This window comes from Suncus etruscus, chromosome 7, assembly GCF_024139225.1.
Source record: "Suncus etruscus isolate mSunEtr1 chromosome 7, mSunEtr1.pri.cur, whole genome shotgun sequence".
NCBI lineage: Eukaryota > Metazoa > Chordata > Mammalia > Eulipotyphla > Soricidae > Suncus > Suncus etruscus.
The window spans coordinates 6,492,387-6,514,535 of NC_064854.1; the positions used below are offsets into that span (position 1 = coordinate 6,492,387).

General features: G+C 48.9%; 1 protein-coding gene across 2 annotated transcripts in view; it reads right to left on the reverse strand.

The window, feature by feature from the left end:
- PHACTR3 (phosphatase and actin regulator 3) overlaps nt 1-22,149 on the reverse strand; it is a 112,571-nt gene that overhangs the window by 28,307 nt on the left and 62,115 nt on the right. For both annotated transcript variants that reach the window (XM_049776345.1, XM_049776344.1), the window contains exons 2-5: nt 4,031-4,189; nt 3,540-3,614; nt 2,794-2,934; nt 1,366-1,587 (exon numbers count right to left, since the gene is read on the reverse strand). In XM_049776345.1, the coding sequence (XP_049632302.1) occupies nt 1,366-1,587; nt 2,794-2,934; nt 3,540-3,614; nt 4,031-4,189 (597 nt within the window). The remainder of the gene's footprint in view (nt 1-1,365; nt 1,588-2,793; nt 2,935-3,539; nt 3,615-4,030; nt 4,190-22,149) is intronic.

Sequence of the window (22,149 nt, forward strand, 5' to 3'; positions counted from 1 at the left end):
AGCCAGGAGGAACCCCTGAGCACCGCCAGGTGTGGCCCAAAAACCAAACAAAAAAAGACCAGACAGAAGCCTGGCTCCCTTCTGCCGACCTAGTGACTGTACATGTAAGTCCATGTCCTCTCTCATTTTCAACTAAAGCTGTGGGGTTTTTTTGATTGTTTGTTTCATTTTGGGGGGACACTTCCAGTGGTGCTCAGGGGTTACTCCTGGCTCTGCGCTCAGAAATCATTCCTGGCTCGGGGGACCTTATGGGGTGCCAGGGATCGAACCTGCATCTGTCCTCAGTCAGCTGCTGCAAGGCAAACGCCCTACCACTGTGCTACCACTTCAGCCCCTCAACTAAAGGTGCCATCAACACAGATTCCAGGCCAGAGAACAGAACAAAACATCCAAATAAATTCCTTCACTGGTCATGGATTTACTGGGGGAGGGGCCATGGAAGCTGGAACCAAGGATAGACCCAAAGAAATTGAAGGTGGGGTGGGGGGAACACTGGTCCATGAGCGGAGGACAAGCATCCCACTGGGGATAGCAGAGCAGAGGGAGCAGTGTAGGCCTGGGACTAACTGTTCCCCTTCATCACAGTGGACAAAATACACGCTTGGGTCCCCTGAGCACCCCTTCCTTGACTGTATCTCCAGGTCCAACCTGTAGCTCATGAGTGGGCATCAGGGGAGACAGGGCCCCAGAACCAGAACAGGAAACAGAACTAGGTTGACCTGGTTGTGGGTCAGCCTGAAGCTTGCCCAACCTGGGAACAGGTATAGATTCTGGGGGACTCTTTTTTGCAGTGACATAAGGCTGTACCTGGGGTTTAGGAAGATGGTGTCCCCCAACTTCCACCCCACCCTAATCCCCCATCCCCAGACTTGGCCCCAGTGCGGCCAGAAGGGTGACTCATGGGCCTATGCTCAGTCTGGTCTCACTATGCCTCCCTACTCAGACTCCGAGTACCCAGATGTGAGAGACGGGAGGGAGAGACCTCAACTTCAAGGAGACTTGGATTTCCACAGTCTTCCTACAAGCAGAGTCTTGCATCCTGCCATTTCCTGAGCCCTTGGACGAGAGGCACAAGGCATGGGTCTCCATGGAAGGACCCCAGGTCTGCCCTGACCATCAGGGACTCTGGGGGTCAGAGTGGTGGGAACTGGGGTTGGTTCAAATCACTTGGGAGGCATTGGGGTAGGTCATCGCGGTAGGACTCTGGGTCTTTCCAGGCTATGGGGGATACTGGGGGCCAGAGTGGTGGGATTCCGAGCTGCCCATATTGTGGTGGGTGCGGAGTCACTGGGCCCCGAGTCTGCCTAGACTGAGGGGGGTCACTGGGTGATTATGCCCAGAGCATGGTGGGAAAGTGGGACTTACCCAAGATGAGCTTCATGGCTTTGGCACCTGCCTTGGGAGGAGGGGTGGGCTGCAATGAGGAGCTGGGAAGCTGGTCGCTGGACATCTCCAAGGTTCTAGGAGCACTGTCCGGGGAGTCAGGCCGAGCTAAGGCTGGAGAGGAAATGTCGGCAGCAGGCTCCTCGCTGTCAGTCTCAGCTTCTTCCTCCTGGGTCTCTGCTGCTGCTGCTGAGGGGTCCCTGTCTGTACCCCCCAGACAAAGCAAAGATCACAGAGCTCAGAGAAGGCCAAGGGATGCTTTTGTACTTCCTGTGTGAGCCCAGAGACCCAAGCTCATTCCCTACCTCAGTTTATCCATCAGTGCTCCGGGAAGCACAGTGCCCATAATGCTTCAGGAGTACCAAAGCTGGTGTGTGGGGGGGGGATGCTAAATGTACAGCCATGTGGACCCAGAGTGAGACCACCCCCATACTAGGGCGAGTATCTACTGTTCCAGGGAGACCCTAGGAGATCCTAGGAGATCCTAAGGAGAGACACTCCTATCACAAGGATGAGACACCCTGTTCCAGGGTTGACCCTCATTCCAGGGATGAGACCCTTATCTGGGTCTGAGAAACCTCCTTCCCCAACTGAGACTTCCATTCCAGGGCTGAGACACCCCATTCCAGGGAGAGACTCCCATCTCAGAGATGAGACCCCTGTCCCAGGACTGACCCTCATCCCAGAGTCTAGACCTTCAAGTAGGCCTGAGAACCCCCTATCTCCATCACAGACACCCCCTTCCCTGGGCTGAGACCCTGTACCAGGAGTGAAACCCTATCCAGGGCTGAGACCCCATCCCGGGGTAAGACCCCCCAACTCAGGAATAAGACCCCTTGTCCCAGGAATGACCCTAATCACAGGGAAGAGAACCCCCATTTCAGGAAAAAGACACCAAATCCCAAGGCTGAGAACCCTATCCTAGGGTTGAGAACATCATCCAGGTCTGAGATACACTGTCCCTAGATAAGACCACCCCATCCCAGGGCTCAGACCTCCACAACCCTATCTCAGGGCTGAGATGCCCATGCCAGGGCTGAGACCACACATCCTAGATCTGGGACCGCCTGAGTCTCCTCCAAAGGCCGAGACTCCCACATAGGATATTGAAGTTTATAGGACTCAGCACCCACACACCAGCCTTTGCTCCCCCTGGGGTTCCCCAGGTCTCCATCTATCATTGAGACCAGACCCTATATTCCATTAGGTAAAAGTCCTCTTGCACAGCTGTGGTCTGAACAGACCCAGTAGGACCCCCCAGCACTCCAAACTGAGTCCCAAGGCAGAGCAGGATGGAAGCTAGTCCTGGCAGGAAGTACCCAGGATTGGGGTGAGCAGGGCAGGGTGGGGGGTGCATGCAGGCCAGCCTGTCCCAGCCACACCACTCGCTATCCCCACTGTGGCCAGTACCTGTGTCACTGGGGCAATGTGGCTCAGCTTGGTCTGGTCCTGTGGGCACAGACTCCCCGGGCTCTGCTTCTGGGAGGCTTGATGGCTCCTGCTGAGGGGTAGGGGGTCCCCCGTCAGCACTGCAGGCCTTGTGGTCCGTCTCTGTGGGGAGACACTGCTGTTAGTCCCCCACCCTCCATAATCCTGACAGCACGCAGAGCCACGAGGGCTAGGGCCCTCAGCAGCTGGGAATGGGGGACAGACCCACAGAGCCTCAGAAACCCAGAATGGGGAGAGGGGCTGACAGCCAGCAGGAAATGGGGACAGTGAAGAAAGCCATGGAAAATAATCCCCAAATCAGGAACCCCTAAAAACCAGGATCTACCTTCCCCCAGATTCGGCCCCTACCACCGTCTCCCAGAGGGCATTCAGCCCTCCAGGTAGGTCTAAGACAGGGCATCCATAGTTTCTGAACTGGGCATGGTCCAACTCAGGGATTTTGGTAGGGTCAAGCCCCATGGAGAGAACAGGACCCCGAGTCCCATGTCCACCCCCATGGGCCACACACAGAACCCAGGACCCAAAATCCATGTCCCTCCATGGCCTGGGTTTAGGCAACCCAACCCATTGTTGCCCTGCCCAGTCATTTCCAGCAGTCCCACCTTGCCCTGCTCCCTCAACCCCAGTGGCCTCTTTTGGCCCTGTTTCATCATTCCCAGTGGTCCCTCCTTACCCCACTCCATCATCCCCAGTTCCCTCCTCCTTACCCTGCTCCATCATCTCCAGTAGCCCCTTCTTGATGAGTTCCTCTCGCCCCTGCCTGCTGCTCATCTTCTCCAGTGCTGCGGACACAGACAATCACCCCTGCAGGCCATGGCCATGGGGTAGGGATACCCACAACATGGGCTCCAGGAAATTTTGGAACACAGGGGCATGTAGGTACAATGGATGACTAGGGTGGAGAAAGTGGGGTACAGGGAGACTGAGGGCTATGGGAGTGCTCAGGGGCCAAGAGCCAGAGATAGCACAGGGGAGAGGCTGGCCAGAGGGGACATGCAGCTGGTCCAGGACCTCAAAGCCCTCCATTAAGTGCCCAACAGGTACAGAAGGTCCAGCAGCAATCCATTGAGCCTTTGAGGACATTTATCCCTATAGTCACAGGACAGCCAGAGTGTGTCCCCACCCCTGTAGTTCTGGGCTAGCTATACTTGTCCCCACCTGTCCCATCCTTCCTGTCCCTGCCTGTCCCTGCGCTCACCCGATGTCGTCTGCTTCAGCTTCTCACTTTTCTTCTTCCTCCACTTCCAAGGTTTGAAGATCCTTCCCAGAGAGGCCAGCTTGTTCCTCCTCACGGGGGGCGTGCGGGTTCCAGAGACCAGATATTCGGGGCGCGTTGGCGTCGTCTCGGCCATCTCATCTGCACAGGAAAGCATGGGATGCCTGAGTGACCCGCAGAGAACCTGGGGCCAGTCTCTGTGCTTGGAGTCACCACTCAGGGACTCCTGATCCTCCTGGGTCCCTACACCCCTGTTTCCTGTGCCAGCTGCATCCCCTGCTCTTCTGGGAGGGGCCCCTGTGGCTCTGTCCTGCTGTCCAGCCCTGGGGTTCTCACCTCTTCCAGTCACAGTGCATTCCTGGCAGCATCCCACAGAATCACACAGCCCAAACTCTCAGATTTTGTGGCCTGGCCAAAGGTCCCCTGGGCACCACCTGGAAGCCACCAGCTTTTCCCTCTGCAATCTTGTGTGTGCCAAGAAAGACGGGCAGATGGAGTGCGCAGGACACACCCCACCTGCTCGAGGTCAGAAATAACAGGCCAGCAGCTGTCATAGGACACACTGTGGTCACAGGGGGCAGCCCCACATGACACACCCTTGTATATATACAGGCCACAGTGCACGGGTACACGGGGCTCTGTGGGCATAAAGCAGTGAGTTCAGGGAGAGAGGGGCTGGTATGGTGCTCATCAAACTTGCAGGGAACAGCAAGGAAAAGCCTTGTTAGAAGGGTCACATGACAGCATCAGTCCAGATGTGAGAATACACGCCCCACGAACACAGAGCTCCTCGCTATGGCTGTGGGCCCTGTAAAAAAGGCCGAGCTGCCTGGAGCCCTCCAGGAACAGGAAGAGGGCCTTCCTCTGAGTATGCAAAGGGGCCACCTCAGTTCCCAGAGTCACCAGAGCTGCCATTCCAGTGGCCCCACCCCATGGCTGGCATGTGAGCCTTGGCCTCTGCCAGGACACTTGCACAGCTGGAAATGAGCACACAAACAGGCTGAGGGAGACACACAGACATACACAGACAGGCTCAGGATAGACACACTGACACAGATGGACTCAGGGTGGACTCAGGGAGGTACACACATATCCCAGCACCCATGATCAGTACCCATGTCCCAACACAAGTCTTAGCACACATGGCCCAGCATCACACAATCATCCATGTCCACCTCCCATGCCCCAGTGCCACACCCACACCATGCCCAACACCATGGCCCACAGCAGCCCTCAGGATACCATCCCACCCTCAGCCTCCCAGCATGCCGGCAGACACCAGCATCTTTGTCTGACCCACAGGGAGCTGTACTCACAGCTCCCAGGGTCTATGTCCTGTCTCCGTATCTGGGATCCCCAGATGGCAGGACTCGGGGCACAGGGAAGACCATAGAAGCTCACCCAGGGCCGTGTGTCAAGTGCCTGAACCAACCCCAACAGTGGGATGGTGTTTCTCTACTCTGCACCTAGACTGGGACACCTGCCTTGGTGGAAGTTTCCGGAACAATCCTTGCTGCCTAAGTAGACCTGTGAGAACTGGGTGAAGGTAGGCACACCGCCCAGTGGGTGCTTCACTGGTTTAGGCAACCAAGGGAACAGACACACTGGCTGCATGTCCAGTCTTTGGGCCAAGAGTCGTAGCCAGAAAGTGGCGAGGGAATGAGGCTATATGCCATGAACTGATCCCCCGTGTCTGAGCTGCACCCACACTTATGGCCCAGTCAGCAATGTATGAGGGGGGGTAGTCCCTGTGCCAGAACCCAGCAGTGCAGGAAGGGAACCATGTTCTGGCCCAGGACTTCATCCAACCCACTGTGCCCCCCACTCCATCTCCTGTACCCTTCTCAGAGGTGCCAAGCTCTTTCAGTGCCTTCCTGCCCACGGACACCAGAGGGCAGCAGAGCTGCGCAGCCAGCTGGCCCTGATGGTAGGGACACCGCCTACACTACCAAGGGGACCCCATCAGGTCTCCCCAAAATACAAAACCACCAGTACAAAAGTTACCGCATCTCAGCTGCTGTTTGTTCATGGAGGGGGCCCGATCCCCAAGGTTGGGCAGCCAGGGAACCAGGGTAGGAAGGAGAAGGGAACCTTCTCTGACTAAAACATCTCATGGTGATTCAATCTTTAAAAATGAGGAAAGCAAGGATAAAAGGCAGGATCCAGAAGGGTCAGGTGGAGGGGATAAAGAGCAGGGGAAGGAGCAGGGAGGAAGGAGGCCAAGGAAAAGAGCACAGAAGGCAGGCGGAGCATAGGGGAGGAGCACGGGGGAGGAGCACCGCTAGAAAGACGGAGGCAGGTGGAGCTGTGGTGGGGTGGGGTGTAGGGCTGGGGAAGCACCCGGAGAAACCCCAGAGCCAGAAGCATGAGCATGGAGCAGCTGTTCCCTAACAGGATCCTGTCCCTAGTGCTGCACCCCCAAACACCAGCACCTCTGTCCTGAGTCCTGTCCCCTCCACCTTCCAGCACCCCCAAAGCTGACTTCACCAGCCTGAGCAGTTCTCTGGTCTGCTCCAGAACCAACACCCCTCCTCACCCCAAGGCGCCAGCAAGAGACCTCTGGGATGAACCAGCCCTATATTCACAGAGGGATCTGCCCTGCACAGATCTGATCTGCAGCTCCCTCCAGCGACACAACCCTGACATGCCCTGAGGACACCGAGGACAGGCGCTTCCCACCCCTTCTGGGGCTGCAGCTCTGCGATGACATTAGACTCAGGGAACTGGCACGGATCCTTTTTCCACCCCCACCTCCCACATCACTGCCGTTAAGACTTACAGCTGAGACATGCCCCTCCGGCTCTACCACTAGGAACCCAAGTAGCTACCAGTTATCCAGCGTTATAGACTTGATAATACCTCATTCTTCTAGAGAATCCATCCAGACATCCACCATTCATACATTCATCATCCATTCATTTATCCATACATCCACACATCAACCATTCTTTTATCTTTCATCCATACATATATCCACCACACATCCACCATTCGTACATCAACCATCCCCATTTGTTCATCTATCCATTCATTTATCCATCTATACATCTACCATTCATACATGCACCATCCATACATTCATCACCATCCATTTAATTCAGGGATCTCAAACTCAATTTACCTGGGGGCCGCAGGAGGCAAAGTCGGGGTGATCCTTGAGTGCAACGTCAGTAGTAAGCCTTGAACGTTGGGGAGTGTGACTCAAACAATTAAAACAAAACAAAACAAAAAAGGATTCCTCTAGGGCAGGGCCACAAAATGTTGTACGGAGGGCCATTTGCGGCCCGCAGACCGCGAGTTTGAGACCCCTGCATTTAGTCATCTATCTATAAATCCACCATGCACACATCCATCCATTTATTCATCCATCCATCCACCATCCCTCACTCATCCACATATACATCCACCTTCCCCATATCTGTCCATACATACATACACACACCATCCATATGTCCATCCATCCTTCAATTTGTCATCCATTCATCCTTCCATCCATAACTCTTATCTATATATAATATACATATAATCTCACTGTATATAGAACCTCTCATAGAAGCAAATGAGTGAGTGGGAGGCAAATATGGTAGACGGGTATTTGTGGAGAAAAGTGGGCACTGGTGAAGCGATCAGTGTTGAAACATTGTCTTCCTGAAACCCAGTCATGAAAAACTTTCAATTTCACTGTGACTAAATAAAAATAAAGAAAGAATACCCACCCCCTTGGAGCTCCATACACTTGATTGCAGCCTTCAGGGGTGGCTGTTTTCCTAAACAGATGGACCAGATAACCACCTTCCACCTTGAAGCCCAAGCATCGATAACCATTCAAAGATTTCAATTAGCATTTGGGCAGGAAGCTGAGGTCACAGTCACACACACACCCCTGCTCATTAGGGTCTATTTTTGGAACAGAGAAGTCTGTCTTCCAACACCTGGCTAGATCCCAAAGATTGTGGGGTACACCCAGCTCTCAACCACCCACTCTCAGCTTCTCGCTACTCTACCAGCCCCCATCCACCAGAGACTAAGACAAGGTTATGGGGTATCCTCATCCTCTGCTGCCCGTGAGACATTTCAACATGGCCTTTCTCTCTCCTGGCATCACCCAAAGGCATGTCTGTTTAGGATAACCTGGTATTCTGTCAGTGGTCAATGGGCACCAGCCAGACAGACGCCTGGTTCTGCTGGGAAAACCAGGCCCCAATCTATAAATCAAGAAGCTCTGGGGAGCTCTGTGTGGTCTGGAGTCAGGAATTAGAATACGGAGCTGATAGGGTCAGGGTGGGGGCTGAGAAGAATCCTGGGGTTGGTAGTCCTCCCCTTCATCCTTATTCCTTCCTCCTCTTCCTCCCTGCTTCCTCCTCCTCCCACCCTCTCTTCCCTCTAGTCCCTGTCCTCCTCTCATCCTTCCTTCATCTTCTCCCATCCCTTCCTCCCCTACTTCGTCCAAACCCTCTCTCTCCTGCCATCACCATCCTCTCTCCCACTCCTCCTCTCTCCTCCTCCCTGCCATTCATCTTCCCCCCTCCCTCTTCTCTTCCCTTTTTTCCTTTCATTCTCCTCCCCTATCTCATGATCTGCATGCAGACAGGAGCAAACTTCTGACCCAGTGCTCTTGCAAGAAATGGGGAGATGCTGTGTTCAGAGAAGTAATTCAGGTGTTCAGGACAAGTGTCTATCAGAGCATTAACAGGAAGTTGAGGTTCTGTCCTTTATGAGGCCCACACATCAAGGAACATCCCACCTGATCCCAAACCCCAAGTGTAAGTGGGTCCCCCTGGAAGACTGAGGGACAAAAGCACATTAGATCAAGAGACCCAAACTACAACAAGCTATATATAAAATGGACCTGTTACACTAGCAGTCCAGGGGACAAGGGTGGAGATATGGGATGCATGCTGGGAAGAGTGGCGGAAGCATGCTGGGAACTATGGCGGAGGGAGGTCAACACTGGTGGTGGGAATGGCCCTAAATCTCTGTCACTATGTACCTGAAATACAACTGGGAAAGACTTGTAATTCACAATGGTCTCAATAAAATTTAAAAAAAAAATAATTAAAAATAAAAGCACATGGGGGTCGGGCGGTGGCGCTAAAGGTAAGGTGCCTGCCTTGCCTGCGCTAGCCTTGGACGGATCGAGGTTCGATCCCCCGGCGTCCCATATGGTCCCCCAAGCCAGGAGCGACTTCTGAGCACATAGCCAGGAGTAACCCCTGAGCGTTACCGGGTGTGGCCCAAAAACCAAAAAAAATAAAAAAAATAAAAAAAAAAAAAAAGCACATTCAAGCATTTTCCAGAGGCAGTGATTAACCTGCAGCTCAGTCAGGGTGAAACATCACCACTGTTCTGGGGTCCTCATGGAAAGACATCATTGCTATTCTGGAACCTTCACGAAGAGACGTCACCCATTGTTCTGAGGTCCCCACAGTCCTGACTTATCCAACATGACCAATGGCCAGCCAGACAGACAGACACAAGGTCAGACAGGTGGCAAGACAGATGGTGAAGTGGCAGCAGCGAGGAGCTGGGACTAGCAGGCAGCCTGGGTCTGGACTTTGGGGGCACTCACAGCATGACCAATGCAGCCTGGGCCAAGGTGTGGGAACTGGGGTTTGAGTGGAGCTTGAGGGAGTGACACTGAACCTCCCTTGGAGTCCTGGCACCAACCCTGCATAAGCACTGTCCTGGAGGGTTGGTTCCAGTCATGCCTCAGGCCAGCACCAGTAATCAACACACACAAATTTGGGGTTTACACTCACTCACCCACATCCTAAACATGTCTGGCCTGATCTAGCCCCAGCTGATGCCCCCAAATGTCTCTCCTCAAAACTGCTCCCATAGTGAGGACCAGAAGGCACAGTTCACATTGGGCCACAGCTCAGGGACCACCCCAGCAGAGAGGAGGGAGGCATGGTCCTGACCACATTGGGATTCTCACGGAGGCCACATGCCCAGGAAAGAGTTTCTGAGTAGAGCCCACAGCCCCTTCTGAGCAGAGGTCTACACAGCAAGCCCAGGGGAGAGACACTGGCGATCTGCATGCAGAATTTAACACATGTTACTAACTCAAAGTGGTAACCCAATAACTTGTCGCAAATGATGGAGCAGAAGAAAAGTCCCAAGACAAGTATAGGGGAGTGAAAGAAGGTTGTTTTCCTGAGGAGGAGGTAAGGCAGTGCTCGGTGAAACCCAGAAAGAAACCCAAGAAGAACAAGATTTACAAATTTTGACTGAGGAAGAGAAACTTGAAAATCCTCAAGCAAAGTGACAAACTTCTGGGAGAGAAATAACTCAGAATGATGGGATTAGAGTGACAGAACAGTGGGAAGGGCATTTGCCTTACATGTCACAGTCTAGGGTAGATCTCCAGTTCCCTGAGCCTGCTAGAAGTGATTTCTGAGTGTAGAGATAGAAGTAACGCCGGAGTGGCACTGGATGGGCCTAAAACAAACTAACAAACAAAAACCAAAATGAACTTAAAAATAGCTGAAAGTAAAGAATATAGTAAAGGGAGTAATCAGTAAATAGGAAAAAGAGTCAGATAGGCAGGACAGCAGGTGGTTCAGTCCTGCATACTACATAAAGTCAGGAGGTATCTGTGGATCTTCCCACCCCAGAATCTGTGCATGATGGAGGAGAATGCCAAAAATTTGCATAGGTCTTTCAACTAAGATCCTCTCCCTACCATATTGTCATTCAGTAGGAGGAAGGGTGAACAGTATTACAGATAAACAAACAGTCAGCAATTAATCACTATCAAATTTCTTTGTAAGCAACATTAAAAGGTCCCCTAAAATGAAAAGCAATTTCACCTGCAAGTCACAAGAAACCAAATGTATGCAGCACAGGTCAGAGGTGTTACATTACATCTTGTTTTACCTAAAACCAAGATCCTCCCTGGTTCCTTTGTATGTTTGTTTACAACTTAGATTGACCCCTAAACAGAGATTGTCTTACTTGTCAATCCGGGTAGGACTGGCTCAGGATAGCCTGAGCTATCATCTGTCTTTACACTGTTCTTACTGCCCTACCTGGGGGTGGTCTCTGGACTCAATAAAAACAGTTCTGGCAGGCAACTTGGAGAGATATGAGGCAGAAGATTGCCAGGCTATATGTGTTTCATCCTCAACCTGGTTTGGATTATTCTATGCATGATCCTGTGTTAGACTCATTCACCTGGGTTGGAGATAGGGCGCATGGGATGATTTTACACAGAGAACAAGAGCAAGACTGACCTAGCAAATAAATTAGTCCATTCCTGGATAGATTTGTCAACTATGCCAAACTTAAGACAAAGCCCAGGAAAGAGAAACAAGCACTACACTCAAGTAGTTAAAAGTTGGAATCAGGGGCCAGAGCGGTAGCACTAGAGCACTAGAGGTAAGGCATCTGTCTTGCAAGCTCTAGCCTAGGACAGTTCAATCCTCCCCCCCCCCCCAGCATCCCATATGGTCCCCCAAGCCAGGAGCAATTTCTGAGCGCATAGCTAGGAGTAACCCCTGAGTGTCATCAGGTGTGACCCCAAAAAAAACAAACAAAAAAAAAAAGAGTTGGAACCAACCTAGATGCCCAAAAGACAAATAGATCGTGAAGATGTGGTATATATACACAAAGGAATACTACATAGCTAAAAGGAATGATGCTGTCATGCAATTTTCTGTGACATGGATGGAACCCAAAGATATTATATTAAATGAAGTATGCCAGAAAAAGGATAAATACAGAATGGTATCACTTATGTGTAGTATTTATGATAATTGCATGAAGAAATGCAATGACTTACATAGGGGGTTGTAGAGAACACTCTATGCCCCAGAGTCTAGTGAGGAGAAGAAAAGAAATTGAGTTGAAGAGGAAAAACATAAATATGGAATGGCAGGGGACAAGTGTCAAAGGGTCTCATATGCATTATTGGTATTAAGAAAGCACAGAAATAAATAACCAAGCCAGAGTCAACATCAATGAAATCATCAGATCCAAACTCCAAATAATAAAATTAAAAATAGGCCTGTTATGCTGGCAGGCTGGGGCTGGGGTGATGGTATGGGATAGATTCTGGGAACATTGGTAGAGGGAGGTTGATACTGTGTGGTGGAATTGGTTCTAAAACATTATATACCTAAAGTCCAATTATGAATAATTTGTAAATCACAATTGTTTCAATATTTTTTAAAAGAAGAGATAAATAAGAGCTGGAGAAGAAACACAACCAAACACACAGAACCAGATTGGTGTCAAACTGAAGACAAAATACACAAGAAGAATCCCTGAAAAAGAAAACACCTCAAATAATAAAATGGTAATAAATACTGATAGTTCATCAAAACCTTCAACACCGATAGTCTGAGCTCAACTCCAAAGACTGAGAGTGTCAGAATGAAAGAAGAAAATCCCAAGTTTTTCTGCCTATGAAAAACATATTGACTATTGAAGAATATTACAGCCCTGAAACCAAATGCTAGAAAACATTACTACAAGCGAACAGTGATTTTACAAAGAGAGGTACAGCTAGACTTATCTCAGGTAATGGCTTAAAAAGTAAGAGATAATAGAGATAGACATCTGAAGAATATTAAGACCTTAATATAACCAGGAAATGGTACTTATTTACACACAGGCACCCAATCCAGCACATTCAAACATGGCCAGTCCCTGCCACATCAATCATCCTTCTATGATTCTCTTTAGGGAGACCAATCTGACCAAACTTCAGATGCACTGGTGTTGGAGTAACCAGCTGATATCACCACGTCTTTTTGGAGTGAGTGTGGACACCTTCCCCTCGAATTCCCCTTCTTCCAGGGTGCCTGGAAGCTCAGAACACACTCCTGAAAGCTTCAGTATCAGTAAGAGTGCTTTGAATTTTTAGACAACTTCATTTGTTTGATGAGTTCATCCCTATAGAAACACTCAAATTCAACAGAATGGACAGCTAACAACAAGAGCTTACTAGCCCTTCTGCCATTGTATTAATGACTTCATTGGTGATACAATAATTTTCATGCAATGCTTGCTACTCTACTTTTATCTTTCTTTTTTAAATAATTTTCATTGATCTTTCTCTCCACCTTTTTATTTTTTCTATTCTTTTTTAAATAACTTTGCTCTGGCTTATCTAGAAATAAATGTATTATAGTCAACTATGTCAACAGTGTGATGCATTTTTCAAAATAAAATAAAAAAAAAAGCCAGAAACTTTTCACTGAATGACAGCCAAGACTCCAAAATCTTTTCTCACATACAATTCCTTGATGCTTGAAATGCAACACGACTGAGCACTGCCCGATGTGCCTCCGATCCATGTCACAATTGATTAGAGAGTAATATTTGGTGCATTCAGACACCTTTCACAGAAAAATGGATCTGAAGGAAGTGTGTCTTCCTCACACACAATTACCAAGGGTAAGAAATATTTAGCCTCAGAGAGGAAAAAAGTAGAAAAATTTTAAATAAGAAATAAGTTCTAGCCCCTCCCTCTCTGTCTTTCCCTCCCTCTCTGCTTTTCTCTCCCTCTCTCCACCTCCTCTCCCTTTCTCTCTCCCTCTCTCTATCTCCTCTCCCTTTCTCTCTCCCTCTCCTCCTTTCTCCCTTTCTCTACCTCCTCTCCCACTCTCTTTCCATTACTCCCTCTTTCCCTCTCTGTCTTCTTCTCCCTCTCTCTCTAAAAAAAAAATAAGTTCTATTTGTCATCCAATAGAAGTAAATTGAAGAATGAGCCTCAGTTTGAGATACAGTCAACCATCTGGAATCAGAGATTTTCACAATTTAATCTCTAATCCCACAGACAGAGGTGGGCCCAGATTTTCCCCTGCTCTGAGGACCCAGACTGTGTTGGTAAAGCTCTGAGACAGTCCATACCCCTTGAGTAGATTTGTCTTTCTCACTAAATGATATAGGGTATACACAAAGGACTAAACATGTATGCACACACAAATCTAGACAATCTCATGAAAAGAGAAATTTAGCAATAGATATGCTAAAGATATAGAATTTCAGCCATCATCAAAACTGCATCAACAACGTGTTTGACAATACTGAAAACTGTTCAACAATGCAATATTTAAAGCCAGCATCTGCAACTCTATCTTCAATATGGCGTCATTATTTAAAAAAAAACAAAACCACTGAGTGCACATATTTAAAAAATGCATGCAATACCAATATTTGCAATGATGAACTCACAGGTGATTTTCACATTAGTCACAGCACAGGAAGTTTTCACTTCACATATTCTTGGAAGGTGACAATTTAAGCAAATGAACAGTGAACCAGGTTCTTGAAAAGCTCCCTTTGGTTCCGTGCCGGCCAGGATCTTTCCTTGCTCATCCAAGATATCACAGAAGGATATTTTGGGGGCAAATATGAACACTGAAATTGTGCTGCTTTTCTGGCCCCGGAGATACCCTTTGATAACCCATTTCCATTCCTCAAGAGTAAAACAAGCTCCAAATGTCTCAACTACTTATAACAACAATGAACAAATAATAGGTAAACACAAGGGAGTGTGGGTATGAAAATCTATGAGACTGTACTTTGAAAAACTATGTATTGATTGCTTTGGGGTCCACATTGACTGTGTGGTCAGGAGTTACTTCCAGTATTGCTCAGGGGACCATGCCGTGCTGAGTATTGAACCTGGGCTTCCAGCACACAAAGCATATGGTCAACTCACTGAGGAAGCCCATGAGGGATTCACCTCCTAAACCTCTAGTTTTTATAAAACAAACCAATTACAATTGAAAGATAAGCATAAAAGTAGAAATAAAAAAAAAAGTGGGTATTTAAATTTACATTTCAAAATAGGGTACCAGCTAGAGGAGAGGTTAGTTCATAGCCTAAGGACTCATTTATACACATATACAAACCAGCATGTACGACATTCAAGCACATTTGTATACACAGACACTCACACACATATACAAGGCGAATACAGCAAAACCATAGCTTTTTCTTTTTTTCAGGTCACACCCGGCAGCACTCAGAGGTTACTTCTGGCTCTATGCTCAGAAATTGCTCCTGGTAGGTTCGGGGTTCCATACGGGATGCTGGGATTCAAACCACAATCCTTCTGTATGCAAGGCAAACGCCCTACCTCATGCTATCTCTCCGGCTCCAACAAAACAGTAGCTTTATGTTTGTGATAACTACGCAGATCTAGAGATAATTGAGGATTGGGATTTAAAAAATATTTCACAGCTTCTGATTCATTCTAAAATATGTATGCCTATCATATTTATTGCTTCACTTCGTCAAATCAATGAGATGTAATCAACCTAGGAATCATTCATAGATGAATGGATTATGAAGGTGTGATGTACACACAGAGTGGAATACTCTGAAGCTGGAAGGAGTGAAAAAGTCATGCAATTTCCTGCAATGTGGTTGGAACTGAAAGATATGTTGAGTGAAGTCAGCCAGAAAAAGAAAAACAGGACGATCTGGGCTGGAGGGATAGTATAGTGGGTAGTGTGCTTGCTGGAATATGGCTGACTTGGGTGCCATCCCCGGGGTCCCATATGGCCTCCTGAGTCGACCAGGTATCATTCCAAAATGCAGGACCAGGAGTAACGTTGAGTGTCACCAGCCCATAAACCAAAAAAGAAAAATATCAAAACGGGATCATCTCACTTATCTCTGTTGTTTGGAATAACTGGATGAGGAAATGTCATACAGTAAGTCTATCACCTTTGAACCCAGAGCTTCTGGAGAAGGACAGAGAAAAAAAAATAAATCAAGACTGGAAGGAAGAAGATGAGAAAGGAAAGAAAAGGAAAGGGGCAACATGAATCAGGAATTTGGTTATATTGGGGATGTGGTAGAATGGTCTGGCTCTACATCTGAAGCCCAGACACATGAAATCTAAGCTGAAACTACCCAACTTTATAATGTGCCTGCCAACGTGGCAGGTAGGGTGAAGGATATGGGAGAAGGGGTGTGTGTTATTAAGGCCTGCACAGCTCATAAGGAAAGCTAAGCTGACTTTGGCCTTGGGATCTAAGGTTAGCAGAAATATGGGATGCCTAGAGAGGGTAGGGTGTAAGGTGAACCTTTCCCCTAAGACCCTTTTACCTAAACTTTCTTTTGAGATGTTAATCCCACCTGGATGATCAGACCCTCCCACATCTGGGATGAAGTGTGCTGTTTCAATAATAAAAAAAGTTTGGGGCCAGAGAGATAGCACAGCAGTAGGGTGTTTGCCTTAGATGCAGAAAAATGGTGGTTCGAATCCCAGCATCCCATATGATTCCCTGAGCCTGCCAGGAGCAATTTCTGAGCATAGAGCCAGGAATAACCCCTGAGCACTGTTGGATGTGACCCCCCCAAAAAATTTAAAAATAATAAAGAAAAAGTGCTGGTTTTAGAAGCAAGGAGAGAGAGAGAGACAGAGAGAGACAGAGAGACAGAGACAGAGACAGAGATGGGATAAGCAGTATAGAGAGAGCTGGGCAAAAAACGAGCACATGGCAGAAAGACTCATGGCAGATAGGGCCATGGAATAAAAGCAAGCAGACTCAGATGAAACTTTAACTGACTGCTTGTGAATTATTTCTCCACCATTACCTGCATCATCAGACCCAACTGCCTCAGGGGTTAGAAACACGATGCCAGGGGAGGGACTGACCCAACATGTCGATCTTTATATTTTATATTTTAATTCAACAGTAGGGGTCCCTAAAAGGCTTCCCCAGAACTTCTGACTGACATCCCTTATTTGGTGGCTTTGATGAGGTGCGTGGTCCTGAACTCCCACCCATCTGGTAGAGAAACATTCCCAGATGAGACAGCCACATCTGTCTACCTACGTGTAGACTCAATTCATTCCACAGACCCTCCAGGCTCTGCAGAAAGGACGAAGTACAGCTCTGCAATCCCTGAGAAAAGAACATTATTCTGCATGAGAAAGTCATAGCACACCTTGGTTTAGTGCTCGGGGCTCCCGGGCCCCTCTTGACAACCCTTGGCCAGTGGGCCTAAGGAAAAAGGAGTCACAAGGCCATACTTCATGATGCCCAGGGACCTCTGGGCAGGTACCCAGCGATGCTTGGGGCATCATATGTCCACTGGGACACACCACAGTCAACACCAGAACTCCCAAATTCTCTCTCCTACCTTATAGACTTAGATCTTGAACCTACAGCCCCCCCCCCACATACACTTTGGCAGTTTTTTCTCCCCTGAAGCACTTCTTCAAGAAAATTTCCTTCAAAATCATTTCTCATTTTCCTGGGTAAAAAAATCATTCCAAAAGCACAGAAAACAACTGTACAAAGGCAATGGCTGATGAAACTGCTCTCTGGTGTGTGTGAACAGACCATGTATGTACAATATGTACATGTATGTATAGCTCAGGCAGCCTACATATGATGAAGCATTATTGAAAACCCTGAAATGGACCACAGCAATGCTCCCAAACTGCCATAAATGAGGCATGAGATGTTTAACCCATTTCAGGTGTCTCTAGGGTTAACACACAAGTATTTACTCATGCTGACACAATGCATGGTAACACAAACTTAATACAAATTCACTAATGTACACTTACACACAATTGCTAAGGCCCGCTTGACTATTACATACTTACTAACGCATAATTGCCAATGTACACTCAATGAAAACATTCTAGCGTGCATTTGCTAACGTACACTGCTAAAACAAACCTGCTAATTCATGCTTAACTAACAGTCTTGGCACTCAGTCTTGCATCTTGCCATTTTCACCGAGGTACAGTGTTGGTCGAGGCCTTTGGATCTGTCCTCCTATTGCCTTCTCATTAGATGCCTCTCGATTGGTTCCTTTGGTTTACATATTAAAAAGATGTTTCCCCATTGCCTCCTCATCTGACTTTTTCCCCTCCCCTTGGGGGTGGGCTTTGTTTACCCCCAATAAAGGCTATCAGGAATCCTTGAGGAGAAGCTGCCATCTAGGCTCATGGTTCCACCTGGTGGTGCCATTGGCTTGTGGGTGAACAGCTTGCGGTGTGAGTTTCTGGGCTGCCATTCCTTCCCAACTGTGTGTGGATTATTTCCTGCATTGGAATTGCTACTGGACCTGTGTCTCTTGTCCTACCTGGACTTAGGGCATGAGGATCCCTCTCCTTCTCTGGGGATTGTGCAGTGCTTCTCAATCATTTTCTGTCATGCCCACTTAGGAAGAAGAAAACATTTTTCACGTCCCCCCTGCACGACTGTAAATAGTATCTTTATTAAAAAAAAAAAAAAAACACTTTAACCTGTAAAATAAAAATCTATAAAATAATTTGAGCTGAATGTTTAATCAGAGGTGATGTCTGGATGAATGGCTACAATGAGCACGTTTTGCAATGCATAGCAGGGTTTGAAGCAGGACACAGAAACTCTCAGCTCCAGAGACATACAGAGACATAAACACGGGGCTTAGCTTGTTATGACAGTGTTTGCCGAGGTCAAAAGTGCCCCCCTTTATGGAGTCTCGTGCCCCAGAGGTGCGCCTCACTATTTGAGAAGCACTGGGATTGTGGAACTGTAGACATTATATTTATTCCTTTAGACATTATATTTTATATTAAAACAACAGTACAGTTCACCGGCTGGCCATAGTCAGGCCAGAGCACATGTCCTGTCTAAATGATGTCCCTTTCTCGGTTGACCTGTGCACACACCCAGCCCTGCCCAGTGGCCATGCTCATACCTATCCCCTGCACAGAAACAGACCTGGGGGCACTAAATAATTCCAAACTGTCCTGATGTGACAAACCTCCCCTCACACATGCGCCTGAGCCAAGCTGAAAGGTACAAGGGTCTGCCTGCTCCTGGTACTGGGGAACAAGGCTTAGCTGTTCAAAAAAAAAAGCTGCTCTAAGGTGAACCTGGCTAAAACTCTAAACAAAGGTGTTACCCCAACTTCTGCTTCCCAGTAACCTCTTCCTTTGAGATGTAAAAGCCCACGGATAGTTAGTTTTGTGTCTGGCTGGACCTTCTCCCTCCTGGTATTGGGAGTTGGTATGAATAAAGAGAGAGCAGTTCTGGCTTTTGCCCTGGGAGAGGGAGCACATGGCAGAGAGAGGCCATGGAGTGAAAAGTAGACTGGCTCCGATGAATCTTTTTCCTGATTTCTTGGTGTATTACCATATTTTCGTACCACTTTTTCCCAAAAAAAATATGGGGGAAATGTCTGTGTATCTTATAGAATGAATGCCACCTGAGTGCAGGGAGGAGAGCATCTACTCACAACTTGACATCCGTAGTGACGCCCTCTTTATTGTGCAGACATACCACACAGAACAAGCAATCGAGTTAACACACTTTCACCATCACATAGAGAGCTTACATTTAAGACTATCTGATTGCTTCTATGACTTTTTTTGGGGGGGGAGAGGGGCTGGCACATCTGGTGGTGCTTAGGGGTTACTACTGGCTCTGCGCTCAGAAGTTGCTCCTAGCTCGGGAGACTAACTGGGATGCTGAAGATTGAACCAGAGTCTGTCCTGGGTCAGTCGCATGCAAGGCAAATGCCCTACCTCTATGCTACCATTCCAGTCCCCACGACTTTTATTTCTTATATTTTAATGAAAAAGATTTAAAATTTTTTTGAAATTTTCTGATGTATAAAAAAGGGTTAGGTAAATGTGTTTAACCAGTTGTGGACCAGCGTATTGAAAATATACTTTGGCCTCGCAGGGTGGTTGTTCCCAACTGTTGTCTCCTGATGGCCCCTCTCATTGCCCCATTTCCTTTAGAATAATTTTTTTTCTTGTTTTCCTTGTCTAAAGAATCGTATGGCCAGGTGTATCTTTAGAGTGAAAAATACAGAATTTCTTCGCCACTACCCGGTTCTTCAGACCCGTCCACCTAAGGGGTTAGAAACACAGTGCCTGGGATGGAGCCAGCACCAATGTATTTTTATTTTTCAGACTGCCTCCTTCCCTGTCCCTCTCCTTCCTCCCATCTCACCTTCTATGTCTTCTGGAATGTTCTACACAAGGACCACTTCCTCTCCCTCCAGCAATAGCAGGGTGCAGGGCATTCAGGGTCAGACCAGGCTTACTCGGGGCACCATGACTGGCAACTCTTGGGGCTGGAGGTGCTTGCTCACAGCCATATTTTGAGGGCAGGGCTGAGCCCCGGTGGGCCCTAATCTTTCTCTCTGCTGGTGCAGCATGGCCCCAGGTAGCAGGGGCCACCTCCTCGCCAGGAGTCCTATGTGGACAGTACCAGGCAGATGGACACAGGCTGCAGTCTCCACCCTGACTGTGGGCTCCCCCCAACCTCACCACTGGCAGGTGGGACCATCCCCTTTCACCTTTGACCTCTGCCCCCCAGCCATAACCAAACCTTTAGACTAAGCCCTTCCCTCTTGGCAGTGCCAGAGACTTGCTCAGCCCCTCAGTGTCCTTCCGCCTGCAAACTCCACGACAGAAGCTGGCCCTGGCCCATTCCCCGGAAATTCCAGGTGACTAGGAGAAAAGTCATGATTTCAAGGCCTACTAGAGGCTGATCCAGTTGGGAGGATGAACTAGTTTCAACTGGTCCCAGAGTCACCACTAGCGGCCACTTTTCAAAGGCTGTTGGCTAGCTCCCCCTGGCACTTGCCTGGGTTTCAGCTTTTGGTATTCCCCACAGCACCCACTTGTCCACAAGGCTGTCCAAAAGACTGGGCCTCCTCTCCACAGCACAGGCTCTACACAGAGATGTAGAATTTTCCACCCACCCCAGGCACACAGGCTCTACTCTGGTGAGTCCTCACAAACCAGGCTCAGGTAATCCCACCATGACACACACTGGCCCCTTCCTCCAGGCAGCCTCCTCGCAGGCTCTTCACCCAGCCTTAAAAGCAAGCAGTTACCTAGTGTCCTGGGCCATGAGCCGTGTCTGCCAGGCCGTCTCAATGGGACGCATATAATCCTCACATGCTGTGGAATACTCTGGAATCCCTTTGCACCCTCTGCTGTGACCTCCAGGTTGTCTCATTAGGTCCTGAAACAATGCCTTCAGAGCACCTCTCTCTCCACTGACACCCTACCACCCTCCCCCCCCAAAAAAAACCATCCACCCAGTGTGGCTGATATCTGTGCTCTTCCCCAGTGCAGGTATAGAGAGGAGTTTAGTATCTAGGGCACAGAAAGAGCCCAAATCCCACTCACTAGTTTGCAAATGCAGGTGAGGCAGACCCTGTGGGAGGCCAGACTCTTGCCCTCTTTCATTTGCAGCTAGAAACAGAGCGTGAGGAAGAAAAACTACAGGCTTGGGCCTGGACTCAAAGCTAGGTTAGATGGCAGGGGGTACCTGTAAGGCTTGGCCGGGTGCAGGGCTGGCCGTGAGTCCAGACTCCAGTTCAGAGCCATGAACCGGAAGGAGATGCAGGGAACCCAAAGCAGGAGCACAAGTGTGCAGATGCTTTCTGTAAGCCCCAGCAAGAAAGCTTCCAGGGCTGAGCCGTGGGTGGCCTTCGGGTTTCCCCAGGGTTTATTGCGATTCCAGGCCAGTGCCCCGCTGGGCAAACACTTGCAGGTCTCAGGCCCCCAGCCTGGAGCTCACAGCGGCCTTCTGTGTCCTGGTACTTGGCAGAGTCTGCCCTGAGCTCAATGGAACTGAAGCTCTCAAAGAACTTCCTTCCGCCGCGAGACAAAGACATGGTATTGGCGACCAACACTGTGGCTCTGCGAACAGCCAAAGGAAAACACCAGCTCCATGGCTTCCCTTGAAAGGCACCGCCAAAGCAGCTGCTGCAACTTCCAGACTCAGGTGCCATCCCCAACAAGGCACTTGCCAAGGTTCACTCATTACCTCCAAGGCAGGCACCTGGAGCAGAAATCAAGCATGGAGGTGGGAGGGCAGAGCTGGGGGTGGGGGGAAGTAGGAATGTGGATTCCCTGGTGCCTTCTTCACAGAGCTTAACTCTGCTTCCACCCCACCAGCCTCCTCTCTACAAACCACGTTAGTGGCTTTGCCAAGCCTCCAGCCAGGTTGAAATCCAGAAGGTTCCACAGAGCTGAGACCCTGCTGGAGAGAGGAGACACTGGAAGAGCAGAGCAGAGGAGCCAAGAGAAATGCAAGGCACTATTGGGAAGGGCTGAATGAATGATGCAGAGAACAGATTCCTGTCCTAGGGCGCCAGGACAGACA